At 50.6% G+C, this 16172-nt stretch overlaps 2 protein-coding genes across 7 annotated transcripts in view; both read left to right on the top strand.

Moving 5' to 3' along the window:
* Positions 1-5249, top strand: part of PIK3R6 (phosphoinositide-3-kinase regulatory subunit 6) — a 70111-nt gene extending 64862 nt beyond the window's left edge. For all 6 annotated transcript variants that reach the window (XM_031657364.1, XM_031657368.1, XM_031657367.1 and 3 more), the window contains 2 exons: positions 3842-3954; positions 4552-5249. In XM_031657364.1, coding sequence (XP_031513224.1) covers positions 3842-3954; positions 4552-4872 — 434 coding nt within the window. In that variant the 3' untranslated portion in view covers positions 4873-5249. The remainder of the gene's footprint in view (positions 1-3841; positions 3955-4551) is intronic.
* Positions 5250-8349: 3100 nt separating this feature from the next.
* Positions 8350-10606, top strand: MFSD6L (major facilitator superfamily domain containing 6 like). The gene has a single exon (XM_003912326.4). It carries the CDS (start codon positions 8591-8593, stop codon positions 10349-10351), a length of 1761 nt encoding a protein of 586 aa, XP_003912375.1. The 5' UTR covers positions 8350-8590; the 3' UTR covers positions 10352-10606.
* The last annotated feature ends 5566 nt before the right edge of the window (positions 10607-16172 follow it).

Genomic DNA, 16172 nt, shown 5'->3' with positions numbered 1-16172 from the left:
ACTAAAGGGGTTTCTTGGACTTGGGACTTTGAGTGCTAACACCAGGAAAGTCCCAGGCAAATCAAGCTAATTGGTCACCCCAAGTCTGACCTTCATCAATCTCCTTCTAGCTGGTCTCCCCGGCAATACTCTGATCCTCCTTAAGTCCACCTTCCTGCCCATGTTATTCCATACTTAAAACTCCTCCATCATCTCCCATTCTCCAAGGGCAGAAAAACTCTTCAGTGTTGCATAGCTTCGCTCCTCTTCTTCTCCATCTGCAGCTTTGGGCACTCCCTGGAGGCTCTTCCCACCACATGTTTGGAAGTGTTCCTGAAGTCACATCTCTGTGCCTTTGCTCATGCTAGTTCCCGGACCTGAAACCTCATTCCTCCCTTCCACCTGCCCACCTTCTTTTTATAATTCCTACTCATCCTACAAGTTGAGACTCAGGTATCATCTCCCTCAGGAGGCCTTTCCTACTGCTTTTCCCCCTTCTTTCCACATCCTCCACCCTCCTCCCCTCACCTAGGTGAGCTAAGCGCACCACCCCTGTGCTCCTACAGGACCCTGGGGACATAGCTATGGAAACATTTGTGACACTATAAATGGCATGATCTTTGTATGTCAATGGCCTGCAAGCTCCCTAGGCTCAGGACCCTCATCTTAGTTGGTGTGGTGTCTGGCCTGCAGCGGGGCCTCACCGGATGTTTGTTGAGTCATCTAATCCACCTTCCACCTCATTCTAGATCTCAAGCCGGAACTGGAAGCTGACTCTGAGGCAGCCTATCCACTGCAGGAGAGCTCTGATTGAGAGGTCTGCCTTGAGCTGAAATCTCTCTTATTATAGGGCAGTCCAATATTGAAGTTTTAGGCTCTAAAGTGGACCTATTTACCCCTCTGTTGCATTTCCTCTTTCAAAGTCAGTTCCTTAAAGTGGTTTCTGTTTTTAACGACCTCTTTAGACAACCTGGTCAGGGGCTTTTTGAAAGTCTAAACTTACCACTTCAGCAAGTTCTGTTTTATCCCTACAGGGACTTGCTAGGGGAAAATTCCAGCAGCTGTGCTTTCCTCCTAGAACCGGGCAGGTCCACGTATGTGTGTCGTCCAGATAGACTGGATGATAACCACTGAGCAGGAAGGGGAAGCTCATGGTGAGCTGGAGTGAAAAGGCAGAGACAGTTTGAAGAACAGTATGGGGCAAGGGTATTGTGGCTGGCTCTGTAAGTTTAAGGTTCAGATATGACCTTAGCTGGATTGGAAGTTTGAAATAGAAAAGAAGTGGCAAATAAAGCAGAAACAGAAGAATTGGGGCTTTGGGGTGTGGAAAACAAGAAGCCGCCAATAGGGAACAGGAGACAATTAGCAGCACTTTGCCCATTCCTTAGTCTTACAGAGAGTGGGATCCTTTGCAAATTCTGCATCTGGCCCTTTCCACTTGCTCCCCTGGCTTCATTTATAGACTGAAATCTAAGACTCTTGTGGTCCTTATGGGCCAAAGCCAAGCAGGTAGAGTGTGTCTAGGTGTGCAGACCACAAAGGGAAATGAAAGGCATCTGCCTACACCGCAGGCAGAGTGGGAGGAGGCTCAGAGACTGTGTGTGATTACTTAGAAGGCGGGGCCAGGTCCATGGGCAGGTCATGGAGGCCCAGATCCTTCCAGAGACGCCTAGAGCAGCCTGATGCTACAGAAAGAACACCAAGTTGAGAGTCAGAGAGCTGGCCCCATAGCTACCACTGTGCACGCTTCAGTGGGTCACATTCAATCCCCAGTCTCCTAACCTATGGAAACCGTGCATCTCTCTCACCAGGTGCAATCAGTTCAGGTGCAATTCCAGTCACTATGGCAAACAGAATGCACCTGGCTTTCCCCCCCCAGCTCATGCAGCACTTCAGCCCCCTGCAGTATCTCCAGGTATTTTTGGAAGGTCACGAGTGACATTCCTGTATCAACGGTCATTCCGTTAGCTGTCCAGTCAGTGCCCACTAGGTTCCACTGCCTGCCCCCTGACCACAACCTCCCACCGTGGCTGACAGCTCCAGAGCACAGAGCGCTAAAGGTGCCACAGGCTCTTTTTTTTTTTTTTTTGAGACAGAGTCTCTTTCTGTCACCCAGGCTGGAGTGCAGTGGTGCAATCTCGGCTCACTGCAACCTCCACCTCCCAGGTTCAAGTGATTCTCCTGCCTCAGCCTCTCAGGTAGCTGGGATTGCAGGCATGCACCACACCATGCCCGGCTAATTTTTTTGTATTTTTGGTAGAGATGGGGTTTCACCATGTTGGCCAGGCTGATCTCGAACTCCTGACCTCAGGTGATCTGCCCACCTTGGCCTCCCAAAGTGCTGGGATTACAGGCGTGAGCCACCGTGCCCAGCCAAGGTGCCACAGGTTCGGTTGGCACCAGGGGAGAAGCCCCCTCTCCCCTGAGTGTTACCCTCTGTCATGGAGTCGCCCCGTCTTACAGAGATTTTGTTAGATCTGTCTTTACTCACAGCTCACCCATTCAGACGCACAGGAGTCTATGCATAGTGGGGTGATAGGCGGGGGCTTGGCCTAGGGCACAAACCAAGAAGAGAAAGAACCCACAGTAGGTTCCCCTTCCCCTCTGACACCTGGGACTTCATTGCTGAGTCCATTAGTCATGCTTGGCTCCTTCTTGGAAAATTATAATTAATAAGAGTTCTTAACAGTGTCTTGGGCTCTGTTCCAAGCATTTGATATATACGGTCTCATTTAATTTTCACAACAATCCTAAAAGGTAGCACAGAGAGATTAAGAAACATGCTTAAAGTCACACAGCTAGTAAGTGGCAGAGTTGGGATTAGAGCCTGGGCAGCCTGGCTTTGAGACTATGCTCTTACCCTCCTCCCGGAGTATCCCACATGGCCTGTCCACAGACTTCTGGCTGGCCTACCCCCATCCCCTAAAAGTTCAGCTGAAATGCCTGGGCATGTGCGAACCCCCAGTTTAGGCTGCTGCTCGTGCCTCTGCTAGGTGACATGGAACAACTCAGTGGTTGTTCTCAGCCCTGCCTACACTCAGGAGTTTTTTAAACAATGCCCGTGCCTGGGCTCAACTCCATGCCACTTGAATCAGAATCTCCAATATTATGTTTTTGAAAATTGATTCTTATGGGCAGCCAGGGTTAAGAACACTTGAATGAGATGGTCTCTGAGGCCTCTGGCAATTCCAAGGTTCTGTGGTTGTAAATTACCCAAAGTTGCTGTCTGTGCGTGGAATGAGCCACAACCTCTGAAAGCTCCACCTGAAACCCACAATCCTCCTAGTTCTCTGCCCAATAGGAGGCGACCTTTCTGGAGCTACTCCCTCAGATTAGGAGTTATAAGGATGCCTGGGGATGCTTTCCTTTGGCCTGGTCTGAGGCTTGGGGTCTTTGGCTGCTTTCTAGACCCTCTGTGTCTGCGGCAGGTAAATAATGTTGTATGTGATTTAATGCTGAGAACCAGGGTCAAAACTTTTAAAATCCCTGAAATACCCCCAAATTCCATATACATTAACACGCCTGGCATAGAGGAGATGCTCGGAAAATGTTGAAGAAATCAGCACTCAAGTTCGGGTAACTTGGCAGCCTGGCAAGCACTCTCCACAGCATTCCCATTTGTGTTCAGAATCAAGGACAACAGGTTGGGAAAAGAATTGGAGAAACGATGTGAGATCCAAGGGCAAGGGCAGCCTCGAAGCAGTTTGTGCAGGGTTGTCACTCCTCCGTCACTTGCAGGAGGAGAGCTGGGGACTCCGTGTGCTGGACTGAAGAAATACACCAGATTCCCAGGGTAGGAGATGTTGGCAGGGCCACCTGTTGAGCAAAGGTAGCACTCACGTGTGCAATCTCTCTGCTGCAGATGGTGACCAACACCTTCAGGACGAACAATATCCAGATCCAGAGCCAGGACCAGAGGCTGCTGACATTGTCACTGGACAAGGACGATCAACGCACTTTCAGGGACGTGGTCAGGTAAGGCTGGGCCTGCCACCTCTAGAGGTCCAGGGCCTGTGGGACAAACTGAAGCAGGAGCCAGCTCCTGCCATCTCCCGCCTCTAGCTCAAGGCACCTCATCGGAGGTAGATCCTGTGGCCAGGCAGGTGTCCTTGGTGAGGATAGACTGAGGCCACTACCCTATGCCTTGAATCCAGGAAGTTGAGGCAAATGAATGGCAGACCCAGGGCAGCAGCTGCTACTGCATTTTCCCCAGATGCCTCTGCATACACTCCACCTGCAGCCTCCTGATCCGGCCCCCTCTGCAGGCACGGGCCCCTCCCACACAGGCTCACCTTCAGTGGCATCTGTGTCCCAGTTACCGGACCCTTACTGGCTTCCCCTCGGGAGGTGTGTTTGGGTAAGGGAGGCATACGCAGAGTTACTTGCTCCAAGTGTCTCCTCCTCTTCCGGTGAGCCCCAGGCCCAGGTTGTTCTTTCTCATCCTGACTCTTCCTCTTTCTTCTGTGGGGCCACCTCCTCCATGCCCTACAATAGCAGCTCTGCCTTTCAAATGCCCTAGGCAGATCTGATCCCTGAGACGGGTCAGCTGAGCTGGTCTCTCTCCACCCACAGATTCGAGGTTGCTCCCTGCCCAGAACCATGTTCCGGGGCCCAGAAGTCCAAGGCGCCGTGGCTCAATTTGCACGGGCAACAGGAGATGGAAGCGACCAGAGCCACACCCAAGCCCCTTCTGATGCCCATCAACACATTCTCTGGCATTGTCCAGTGAGCCTGCAGGGACTGCAGGCCCAGGAGGAAGGATACACTACCCCACCAACCCCAAACACTCACACCAACAGCCAGAGCAAGGCCCAGCTCCACACGGCGGCTTTGGCCTTGACCAGGAGCCAGCGAGTGCCTGGGAGCACAGGGAGCCTGCCGTGGGGGCTGTGACGAGGAAGGGCCCACATGGAGGTCTACGGATGGTCCGGGCAATGCCGCAGCTGCTTGAGAACATGCACACCAAGCCCAGCTTCTCATACAAATGTCTACGCCTTCATTTAACTTCAATTCCCACTTCTCCCACTGTCCTCTCCCACCCAAGCTCCCCACCCAGCCCGTAAAACCACAGTTAGAGCTGCTGTCTTGGCCAGAGCCCTGTGGCCTAGGGGAAAACGGGAAAATGGGAAGCAGGGAACAGCAGTGGCACCACCTCCCCCGCAAGTCTCTTCCCTTCCCACTCTCAGGCCACTGCCCACCTCACCCAGTTGACACAGGTGTTTCTATCAGGTGGGAGAAAAATGTCAGATTCAATAAATGTACACAAAGTCTTTCTGCTTTCATCTCACACCTGGCAATCTTTATATGTTAATAGGAATCATCAAGGCAATCCTTTATATAACCTGTTGAGTCCACTTGGGCCAGGTCAGAGTTCTGTGAGGTATAAACCGGTGTGTTCTGTCTCCTGCCCCTTACTTGCCCTGTCACTGCTCTGGAATGCAGTGGCACAATCACAGCTCACTGCAGCCTCGACCTCTCAGGCCCAAGCGATCCTCCCACCTCAGCCTCTCAAGTAACTGGGACCACAGGCGCATGCCACCATACCCTACTACATTTGGGATTTTTTGTTTTGGGGCCTTTATTTATTTATTTATTTTTGACAGAGTCTTGCTCTGTCGCCCAAGCTGGAGTGCAATGGCATGATCTTGGCTCACTGCAACCTCCACCTCCTGGGCTTAAGCGATTCTCCGTACCTCAGCCTCCCAAGTAGGTAGGATTACAGGCATGCACCACCATGCCCTGCTAATTTTTGTATTTTTAGTAGAGATGGGGTTTCACCATGTTGGCCAGGTTAGTCTTCAACTCCTGACCTCAGATGACCTGCCCGCCTCGGCCTCCCAGAGTGCTGGGATTACAGGCATGAGCCAGTGTGCCCGGCCATTTGGGCTTTTTTTTTTTTTTTTTTTTTTTTGTAGAGATGAGGTCTTCCTAAATTGCCGAGGCTGGTCCTGAATTCCTGGGTTCAGGGGATCCTCCCACCTCGGCCACCCAAAGTGCGGGGATTACAGGCATGAGCCACCACACTGGCTAAGCCAGAGATTAAAGACATCAAAATTCTTGGCTTTTATATTCAAAAACTTACATCCAGGTGTAAAATAGAAAGATCAATGACACATCTTCAGTTTCTTCCTCCCCAGAGATAGGTATGGTGTCGGGGGAAAATAACAGAGAAAACCAAAATGCCTGGACTTGAGTCCTATCACCTGGACAGAGTGCCAGGGGATGACGGTGGGCAGGGGGGTAAGGTGAGGATGGTAGAGGATTCCCTTTTAAGTTTGGGAATCCAAGAATAGAGAAGAGGGCACTTTGCTTTGGGCCAAATTGCCCCAGGAGTGAGAGCAGTCTGAATGGCAGGACACCGTCTCAATGCCAAGGGGAATGTAAGGTGGACCACCTGGCGTGCAGAGCCAGAGGGGTCCGAGGTCAGTCTTAGAGAGAGTCCCTGTGCCTGTACAGGACATGGGAAGCAGGCAGAGATTTTCTCGGGTAGCTGAAAGCAGGCAAGCTCAAAGGGAAAAGGGTGGAGCTGCAGGCAGCAGTGTGGAGCACGGCACCTGAAGGCCAGGTGCAGAATTGTGGGCACCTCCACAGACTCCAGCATGGCGCAGTGAGAGAGGGAGCCTGGGAGATGCCATTCACTCCATTCTCACTGCCCCCACCCTGACTGATGGTTTTACTTGCCTGACGCAATCCAAGTGTTTAGCCCAAGTTCCTGGGGCAACGTGGGCAGCCAGAGGCTGGGCGGGGCCCATGGTCTAGCTCAGGGTGCACCCTGCAGGCGTCAGGACATGCCCCTTGCACACCTGTGCATGTCCAGGCACATTGGAGTCTGACACCTGCCTCCCAGTGGAGATGAACCCAGGACAGGTCAGGACTGAGAAGTGGATGGATGCGCTATCTTCCACTGAGGCTGCCCACAGCAGAACCCAGGGAGGGGCAGGAGTAGGGCAATCATTAGTGTGGCTGAGGTGGTTTTAAACCTGAAATGATTGCAGTAGCACTGAATTGGAGTGAGTTTACCTGGAGGAGATTAGATTTTATTTTTCCTGCCGTTGGTGCGATGTAAACGGATTCATACCAATTTGATCGCTTAGTCATTAGGTTTTCAGTAGATGTCTGCAGAGTTTACCAGTTATTTAGGTTAAGTGAGGCCTCTGGGCCTCCCTCCAACATACTCTGTACCAGCTGATAATGAAGGCAAGTCACAGGTCGAATTCCGTTACACATACACATGTGTTGGCAAGTTATTCCGCTCCACCCCCAGCCAAATTAGGTGCTCTGAGCAAACCCTGTATGAAAAGTTTACTGAATCAGCGGCTGCACACTGGACCATTTTGAAGCAAAGCCTACAGCATCCTTCCAAAGGGTTCGGACTAGTGACATCTGTAGATTATTATACCCTGTTCCAGCAACAGAGGAAGTGCCTTCAAAAAATTATACCCAATCCAGGTGACTTGGACACCACCAATTTCACCAGTGAAAAACTATTTCTAATATCTATTATGTTCATTAGTGAAGACACTTCTGTTGATTTAAGATTGTTGACGTGCTTGTATTAGCTGTCTCTGTCTTTTTGATGAAATGCTAGCTAACCACCTCAGGTGTGTGTACTCTTAAACAGGGCGCCTGAGTACCCTTAGGTGTAGGTTAAAACCGTGCACCTGGGGACTGCCATGTGCTGGCGGATCGGCTGCAAGGAGTTCCCCTGGACGACTGCCATCAGCTGTCAGGCCTCCTTAGGGATTGTCCCAGCTGGAGACAACCGTGTCACCCGAGGTCATGCCACTTCCGAGGGCAGTGCACATCCAATGAAACAATTCTAGGCTCCTGGGACAAAAGTACCTTCTTTCCTGGAGCTTGGCTTCTGGTGGAGACAGACAATAAACAAGGTCAACACATGAAATATAAGCCCGTAGTGCCTTGGACAGTGATAACGTTCTAGAGAGAACGATTAAGTAGGGCAGGGGAGTGGGAGTCTTGGGGGTGGGGTGTGGACAGGGGTATGGGATTTGCGATGTCAGAGTGGACCGGGTTGATCTCTGTGGTTGGTCACTGATCAGGGTGCATTCGAATAAAGACCTGAGGAAGATGAGGGAGAGAGCCTGGTGGATACCATTCATTCCATTCTGGCTCCCCGCACGCCGACTCTGAAGGTTTTACTTGCCTGAAGCAGTCCAGGCGGTTAGCTCAGACTCCTGGGCTACACTGGCAGCCAAAGGCCGGGCGGGGCCCGCGGCCTAACTCGGAGCGCACCCTGCAGGCCACGGGACGCGCACCTCGCGCACCTGCGCACGTCCGGGCAGGTGGCCAGCGGCGGCGGCGGGACGTGGCAGGTGCTGCTCGCAGGTGCGCCGGCCCCGCCCCCACCTTCGCCTCCACCGCGCCTCTCCCTCCGGGCGGGGCCACTTTCGGGCCAGCGGCAGGACCTGGGGGCGGTGGCCGGGGGCGGCCGTTGACCTGGTGACCGCGGCGCCGCCCCAGACCGGGGGCGCAGTCCCACTCGCTCCGAGCCCCGGGCCCCCGAGCCTCCCTCCCGGGGGACATGGGGCTGCGCCCGCCCTGCGCCCAGCTCCGCCCTGCGTCGGCCCAGGCCTGACAGAGCCCGGCAGCCATGAACGCCAACCCCCGGTGGGACATCAGCAGGGCGCTGGGGGTGGCCAAGCTCTTCCACCTGGTGTGCGGGGTCCGGGAAGCCTGCGTGACCCCGTTCCTGACTCTGTACCTGAGGCAGCTGGGCTTGGCCGCGCCCTGGGTGGGCATCCTAATGGGAACCAAGCACCTAATCGCTGCCTTCTGGGCTCCGGTCTGTGCCTTCCTGGCCAAAAGCTACCGGAAACGGAGAGTGCTTCTGATCGGCTCCCTGCTCAGCTCGGTAGGGGCCAGCCTGCTGATGGTTCTGATCCCAGCGGCGGACAAAATTCGGATGCACCTCCCTTGTAATGGAAGCAGCGGCGTGACCAGCACAGACGCACTCCCGGGGGTCACACTACGTGTGAACATCACCTCGGCCCAAGGGCCTGCCTCCAGGCACCCAGCCAACAGGACTGCAGAGGTGGAAAAGCCTGGTTTCAGAAACCCACCTGGTGAAAGTGACCAAGAAACTTTTCGTGATCCGCACGGCTACCTAGCGCCCTCCGTTGAAGGAGCTAGGACCACATCCCAAGTTCTCCTCCATCCTGTCACTTCGGGGCTGAAAGATCATCCCTGGGAAGTTACTTTTGAGGTGGTCAAAACAGCCCTCCCCTTGCTTCCTGGGGGGAAAGGGCCCGGAAATCCAGCCAATTTGTCAGGGACCAAGGGGAAAGCCTGGGCTTTTGACCTGTCCTTGGAAGGGTTGCGGTGGACTTTCATCCTCTCCTTGGGGTCTGTGGCGTTCTGGGAGCTGCTGGCAGTGCCTCTGGAGCAGGTGGCCGATGACAGCCTTTATGAGTATCTGGATTTTGTGGATGCCACTGACCGATACAGAAGCCTGTGGGTCTGGAGGTTGCTGGGCATGTTGGCAGGCGTGTGTGGCATCGCAGCCTTGGTGGGGCAGCTGGACTGCTTCCTGATGAACAGCGGCCCCCGGGGTGTGGTCCACTTCTATGGGTACTCGGTGGTCAGCACCCTGGCCTTACTGGTGAGCATTTTCTTTCCCATTCCCATCTGTCAGCGGTGGGAGCCCAGCTACAAAAGCGTCAAAGCACTGTCTATTGTGGGGGGCGACCCCCGCCTCATTCTCCTGGCCTTCACCGTTGTTTTGACAGGAGCCATCGTCAGTACTGTCCAGAACTTTCTGTTCTGGCACATGAAGGACCATGGGAGTGGCGAGCTGGTCATGGGTTTCTCGGTCGCCCTCAGCTTGCTGGGGGAAATTCTGCTTCATCCGTTCAAAACTACATTGCTTAGGAAACTGTCTAGGATGGGCCTGGTGGGGCTGGGGCTGAGCTGCCTCGCTGGGCAGCTGCTCTACTACTCTTTCCTCTGGAGCTGGTGGTCCGTCCTCCCCGTTCAGATCTTGAGTGCCATTAGCAACGGGGCTCTGTGGTGGGCTGTGGGGGCCTCAGTGGAGGACCTGGCCACTCCCGGCATGGAGAGGGCTCTGAGTGCCTTGTTCCGAGGCCACTTTTACGGGAGTGGCTGTAGCCTGGGCAGCTTTGTGGGGGGTTTCGTGGTGATGCGCTTCAGCCTGGCTGTGCTCTACCAGGCCTGCTGTGTGGCCCTGTTGCTCTGGTTGGCCTTGCTCCTGTCCATACAGCAGAGGCTGCCTCAAGAGCGGAAAATCAAGTACTCGAAGCTGTTGTCCATGGAGGTGAGTGACACCAGTGACTCTGAGCAGGGGACAGAACGTGACTGGCTTGTGAAGGCCATGAGGGAGGAACACTCAGACTGAAAGGGCTGAGAAATCCAGAGTGTGCTGATCGAGGAAGGAATGAATGGACTGAACAAAACTCAGCCTGCTGAGGACAGAAACCTACCCTGGACTGCAGGGAGCTGGGGAAGAGAGGGTGGGTCTATGCTGGAGGCCCAACAGGATCATCTCATTGCATGATTTTCTTTACTTTTGAAGTAAAAGGAGATTTAACTTTTTGCCATTCGATCTTTTTTAAATAATGGAGGAAGAATATATTTGCTTTTTTTAAAAGTTCCCTGTGTAGTCACTATATGTTGATGTATAAGGTTTGCAAAAGTCCTGACTTGGGTGCTGTTGAATTCAGCAATGGCTGAAGCGATCAAATCAAACTGTCACTGCCAGGAAGACCGTGGGGACCTTCAGGATTCAGTTGGCAGAGAGGGCAGCTGACTTGGATGAATCATGGCATTCCCAGGGGTCATAAAGGCATTAGCCTGCTTCTATAAAAGCCATGCTGTGGGCAGGTAAGAATGGTAATGAAGGGCCGGGCGTGGTGGCTCTTGCCTGTAATCCCAGCACTTTGGGAGGCCAAGGCCGGCGGATCATGAGGTCAAGAGATGGAGACCCTGGCCAACATGGTGAAACCCCGTCTCTACTAAAGACACAAAAATTAGCTGGGGATGGTGGAATGTGCCTGTAGTGTCAGCTACTCGGGAGGTGGAGGCAGAAGAATCACTTGAACCCTAAAAGTGGAGGTTGCAGTGAGCTGAGATCACGCCACTGCACTCCAGCCTGGCAACAGAGCGAGACTCCATCTCAAAAAAAAAAAAAAAAAAGAATGGTAAAGAAAACAAACTCCTTTCTGTTCCCACAGATCTACAAGTGCCCGCACTCACACCCAAGTGCTTCCGATGGGAGAAAATAATGGGAAATGTATGTGTGTTGGGAGGAAGTGGGAGGTTAATAGGTTTCATTCTTACCTTTTCACAAATGTGTGTCCCACTTAGAATCATCATCTATGTTTACATCAGAGCAAGGGAAATTTCATGTCTTTTGAACTCACATTTTGCATGTTCTGCCTCATAAAGCACATGGAGATGTTAACATCTGTTTTATTGGGGTGCAGACGTCTCCATAGGTCAAGGTGCTATAGGTTCTCCACACTGTACCTGTGCCTGGGCACTTGGTGGGGTTTTGGGAGTGACATACTAGTGCTTCTGCCTTCTCAAACTCCCCCAGGGGAAAGGCCTGGAATAAAGGGCCCTTTATTCCAGAGGCCAGCCCCCAGGGCCCAATTCTTCTACCTTATCATTAGTTAAATATAGGATATTGAATTTAGAAGAAGCCTCACTGCACAAATGCAGAAAATGTCTCATAGCTGGAGAGGCGGAAGCAGACATATGAATGTCCACTGGGTCAGACATGGTTCTAGGATCTTTATTTGTTGTTGGTTTTGTTTGTTTGTTTTTTGTTTTGTTTTGAGACGGAGTCTCGCTCTGTCGCCAGGCTGGAGTGCAATGGCGCGATCTCGGCTCACTACAACGTCCAGCTCCCTGGTTCAGGTGATCTCCTGCCTCATCCTCCCGAGTAGCTGGGATTACAGGCACGTGCCACCACGCCCAGCTATGCTTTTTTTTTGTATTTTTGTATTTTTAGTAAAGATGAGGTTTCACCATGTCACCATGTTGACCAGGATGGTCTTGATTTCCTGACCTCGTGATCTGCCCACCTCAGCCTCCCAAAGTGCTGGGATTCCAGGCGTGAGCCACTGTACCCGGCCCTTTATTTGTTTTTTATTTCTCCCTAAGAATCTTTAAGGTACAAATAATCAACAAAAAAATTACCTCCACCCTAAACAATTAGAGATTTCTCATATATATATATATATATGACATTCAGGGGTGAGCAGCCTAGAGATGGTGCCACTGCTGGATGATGCCACTGGGGATCTACAATCTTTTCATCTCCTCACACTGTCATACTCAGCCTGAGGCTACCTTCCCAGATTTGTACCCTCATAGGAACAAGATGGCTGCTGCTCTTCCAACCCTTTCATCCGTGTTCCAGGCAGGAAGAAAAGGGAAAGACAACAGGGCAAAGGGAGAAACAGGAACAAGTGTCTGTATCAAGAAAATAGACTGCACAGTGGGTGGCTCATGCCTATAATCCCAGCACTTTGGGAGGCCGAGGCAGGAGGATTGCTTGAGCCCAGGAGTTGGAGACCAGCCTGGGAAACATGGTGGGACCTTGTCTCTACCAAAAAAAAAAAAAAATTAGCTAGATATGGTGGCGTGCACCTGTAGTCCCAGCTACTCAGGAGGCTGAAGTGGGAGGATCACTTGAGCCCAGGAGTTTAAGGCTGCAGTGATTTGCGCCAGTGCACTCCAGCCTGGGTTATAGAGCAAGACCCTATCTCCCCCCGCCAAAAAAAAAAAAAAAAGGAAAGATAAGCTCCCCCAGAAACTCCTCAGCTGAGTGGCCACTCTAGCTGCAAGGAAGTCTGGGAGGAAGTATTTTCAGCTAGGCACAGTTATACACCAAGCAAAATCAGGGTTGCATTAGGAAGAGGGGGCTGGATATGGAACTGGCAACTAGCAACATCTACAGCGACCTCCAGGATGGAACTCACAGCCAGGTCCAGCTTATTGCAAAGCCCGTATTCCTTTCACCCCAGTAAGCCAGCTTCCCTCAGAATCCTGGATCTCCTTACTCCAAATTTGGGGCATTTTCTTCTGTGCCAGTAGTTCCCCAGCCTGGCTGTCAAGCCAAGTATGAGGAGCATATCCTAAAGGCCAGGTTCCTGGGTTCCACCAGAATCTCACAGGTGGGGCTCAGCAATCTGCATTTTTGGAGCAATCTCCAAGTGATTCTGATGTGGTTAGCCAAGCACTGTCTACTCGGTTACCCTTTCCAGCTCTATCTGTCTCAACACTTCTTTGCCAAATGTTTCCATTTGCAGTGAAGCAAATAGCAACTATTGAGTGGTCACTCTAGGCCAGGCACAAACTATTGAGTGGTCACTCTAGGCCAGGCACTGTTCTAAACAAAGCACATAGTGTACGCGTACTAGCTCATCAAGCGATCATAGGATGTAGTCACTGTTAGCATCTCCCGTTTCAGATGGCAGAACCGAAGGTTCAGTGACTTGCCTGAGGTCACGCAGCTAGTAAGTGGCAGAGTTGATATTCAGATCCAGCCTGGTGGCTCCTGGGCCTGAGATTTTAATCACCGTGCTCTATGGTGGAGAAATTGAGGTGAAAGCCAGGGCGGGGAGTGGAATTAAATGTTAAGATCTAAGGTAGCTATCACTTGAAATTGACTGGATAGTAGATAATATTTACTATTTAGACAGAACATACAGTAATACCAAAAGGCAAACACGTGTATGTCCTCTTAAATAAAAGGATGAGGAACAGGAACTGGCTTAAGAAAAGAGTTAAGTAAGTAAATGTGATTTAACCTGAAGAAGAGGAAGAAGGTAGAGAGAAAGAAGCATGAGTTGGGGGAAGGGGCTGTAGAGGAGGAGACTGAAGACAGAAGGAGGTGACGACTGATGGATCTAAAAGGTTTTATGGGAAGGATGGGAGGCCGAGGCGTTCGTTTGGGCTATTTAGTTAATGTTTGAGTTTATGTTTTCTTTAAGGAATGAAGCCCCTTTTTCCGAAGGGAAAAGAAAACGTTGTGCTACTTGCCATGGGGAATTCAAGGATGAGTGAAATGCACAGTCCATACCCTCAAGAAGCTAACAGTCTAACTAGAAGATTTACTTACACACACACACACAAACACACACGCAAACACATAAACACACACACATGGAAGCACAGGACAGTGTGGGAGATGTCACAGGAAAAGTATTACTAGAGTTTAAGAAAGAGATCATTTCTGACTCAAGAACTCAAATAAGGTTTTGTGGAGATTATATTTAAGTCTAAGTCTTCAAGGATAGCTAAACTTTATTTTATTTATTTATTTGTTTGTTTATTTATGTTTTGAGACAGAGTCTCACTCTGTTGCCCAGGCTGGAGTGCAGTGGTGCGATCTCGGCTCACTGCAACCTCCACTTCCTGGGTTCACGCCATTCTCCTGCCGCAGCCTCCCGAGTAGCTGGGACTACGGGCGCCCACCACCACACCCGGGTAATTTTTTGTATTTTTAGTAGAGACGGGGTTTCACCGTGTCAGCTAGGATGGTCTTGATCTCCTGACCTCGTGATCCACCCGCCTCGGCCTCCCAAAGTGCTGGGATTACAGGAGTGAGCACCCCGCCTAGGATATGTAAACTTTTAACAGGTAAAGTGAGGGTGGTAACCTGTAAACTGTTAACAGGCAAAGTGAGGGTGGTAACCTAGGAGAGGGCATTCTATGACTATATAAACAAAGCTGCAGAGGTGAAAAAAAGCATGAAGAATACTTCGAGGGTAGCAAGAAATACAGTTTGGCTAAAGCGAAGGATTTGTGTAGGACGGTGCTTAAATGCAAGGCTGGAAAGAGAGATGGGACCAGGTCAGGGAAGGCCTTGATCCAGTAGACTTTGGATAAGACATGGAGGGCTCTGGTCAGGGTCGTAAGAGGCCACACTGAGCTTTTTTTTTTTTTTAAGTAGCTTTATTGAGGTATCGACATGTAAAAAACTGCACACAATCAAACACTTGTGACATGCCTCCTGCCCCTTTATAATCCCTCCTCCCTAACCTGCTCCACTTTGGTCCTGGGCAACCACTGATCTACTTTCTGTCACCATGTGTTAATTTGCATTTTTAAAGACTATAGTATGTCCTCTTTTATTCTGACTTTTTTCACTCAGCATAATTGCAATGACTTCTGACACCAACGACCAGGAGCTAGACTCAAGGTTAAGGGCTCAAGACTGCCCTCACTTCAGATGCAGTCACAAGTTTAAGGGCTTCCCACTCCCCTCTCAGGTTTGATAATTCACTAGAAAACCCCACAAGACCCAGGAAAGAACGATACTTACTATTACAGTTTTGTTATAGCCAAAGGTTACACATCAGAACCAGTCAAAAGAAGAGATGCACAGGGTAAGGACTGGGAGGATCCCAAACATGAAGCTTCTGTGTCTTCTCCTTGTGGAGTCAGGACAAAGGACCCTTCCGGCACACTGATGTGAGACAAGACAGAGTGTAGCCAAGCAGTCCGACTCACCCAAGCTCTGATAGCCATTGTTTTTATTAGGGGCTTCATCACATAGGCATGACTCATTGGATCACTGGCCTGTAACTCAATCTTCAGCCCTTCTCCTCTCCCCAGAAGTCAGGCCTATATCAAAAGCTCAAAACCCCAACCTTCTAAATCCATGGTTGGTTTTTCTGGTATGGCCAGCCCCCATCCTGAGTCACTCCATTAGCATAAATTATGTAAGGTCCCATCATGAGTCACCTGATCAGCATAAACTCAAGTGTGGTTGATGGGCCAACCACCAATAACAAAGACACTCTTTGACTTGGAAAATTCCAAGGATTTAGAGCCCATCTCCCAGGAACTGGGGACAAAGGCCAAATTCTTTATTACACAGGATAATTAATTTGAAAATCAGCAATGATCTTAAGTGTATTAATAGCTTCTTCCTTTTCATTGCTGAGTAGTATTCCATCGCATGGATATATCACAATTTATCCATTCATTTGTATTGTATTATATTACAATACATTTCAATTCCAAAGATGTTATTGTTTTAAGTTTTTGATGATTACAAATAAAACTTTTTATGAATATTCATGTGTAAGTCTTTGTGTGAACACACACTTTCATTTCTCCTGGGTAAATACCAAATCAAATGGTAGACATATGCTTAACTTTTAAAGAACTGCTAATAGTTTCCCAAAGTGGTTGTGCCATTT

This window comes from Papio anubis, chromosome 17 (genome assembly GCF_008728515.1).
Source record: "Papio anubis isolate 15944 chromosome 17, Panubis1.0, whole genome shotgun sequence".
NCBI classification, from domain to species: Eukaryota; Metazoa; Chordata; class Mammalia; order Primates; family Cercopithecidae; genus Papio; species Papio anubis.
This window is presented reverse-complemented; position numbering and strand designations above follow the sequence as displayed.